General features: G+C 62.1%; 1 protein-coding gene across 2 annotated transcripts in view; it reads left to right on the forward strand.

Annotated features, from left to right (window-relative positions):
- Positions 1 to 185: 185 nt before the first annotated feature.
- GRID2 (glutamate receptor, ionotropic, delta 2) overlaps positions 186 to 767 on the forward strand; it is a 716,811-nt gene continuing 716,229 nt past the window's right edge. For both annotated transcript variants that reach the window (XM_010001338.1, XM_010001346.1), the window contains exon 1: positions 186 to 273. In XM_010001338.1, coding sequence (XP_009999640.1) covers positions 186 to 273 — 88 coding nt within the window. The remainder of the gene's footprint in view (positions 274 to 767) is intronic.

Consider the following 767-nt stretch of genomic DNA (forward strand, 5'->3'; position numbering starts at 1 on the left):
GGGGAGAGCCGCTGGGGCCCCCGCGTCCGCCCCCTGCCCAGCCGCGGCCGTGCGCCAGACACCGGGATTTACACGCTCTGCCGCCGGCACCTCAAACTCTCGGGGTTCCTGCGCCGCGCTGTTCTCCGCGGCGGCAGCGTTTGGCGAAGAGCTCGCTTGTTACAAAGCCTGGACCTCCGGAGGAGATGGAAGTTTTCTCCCTCATCTTGGTCGTGTCCGTCTGTTGGACTCGAACCTGGAAAGCGGCGATTGCAGATTCAATCATTCATATCGGTAAGGGGGTGCTGCGTCTGCTGGTGCTGCTGGACACTTCCAGATCTCCTTTGCAACCTTCCCTCTCTTGGCAGGCTGCCGTCCCCGCGCAGCCCCCGCTCCCTTTTAGCCCTTGCTCGCTTGCTTTATATTGTTTGTTCCCCTCTTACAGTTGCATTCCACCAGGACATGAGGCGTTCTCTTTCCCCACAAGAGCTCTGTGTAAAGGTTTCTTGTCGGCGGAGTATGTGCGTGCTTTTAGACCTTGAGGTTTTGCGCGACTGATCTGGGGAAGAGGGGGGGAGGGGGGCAGGGCTCAGGTACTTGCCCGGTCCCTCCCTGCAGCCCCTCAGCTCTAGCTCGCCTTCCTTCTGCTCCGGCTCGCACGCGGGCTGGGGGGACCCCAAGCGTCCCCGTATTTCCCCCACCACCGTGACAGCCACGCAAAACCTCCGTTTTCCTTCCTTCAAGCCTTCCCCCCCCGCCCCATCCCGCCTTCTTCTCCCGCGGCGGAA

This window comes from Chaetura pelagica, unplaced genomic scaffold, assembly GCF_000747805.2.
Source record: "Chaetura pelagica isolate M959 unplaced genomic scaffold, ChaPel_1.0 scaffold220, whole genome shotgun sequence".
Taxonomy (NCBI): Eukaryota; Metazoa; Chordata; class Aves; order Apodiformes; family Apodidae; genus Chaetura; species Chaetura pelagica.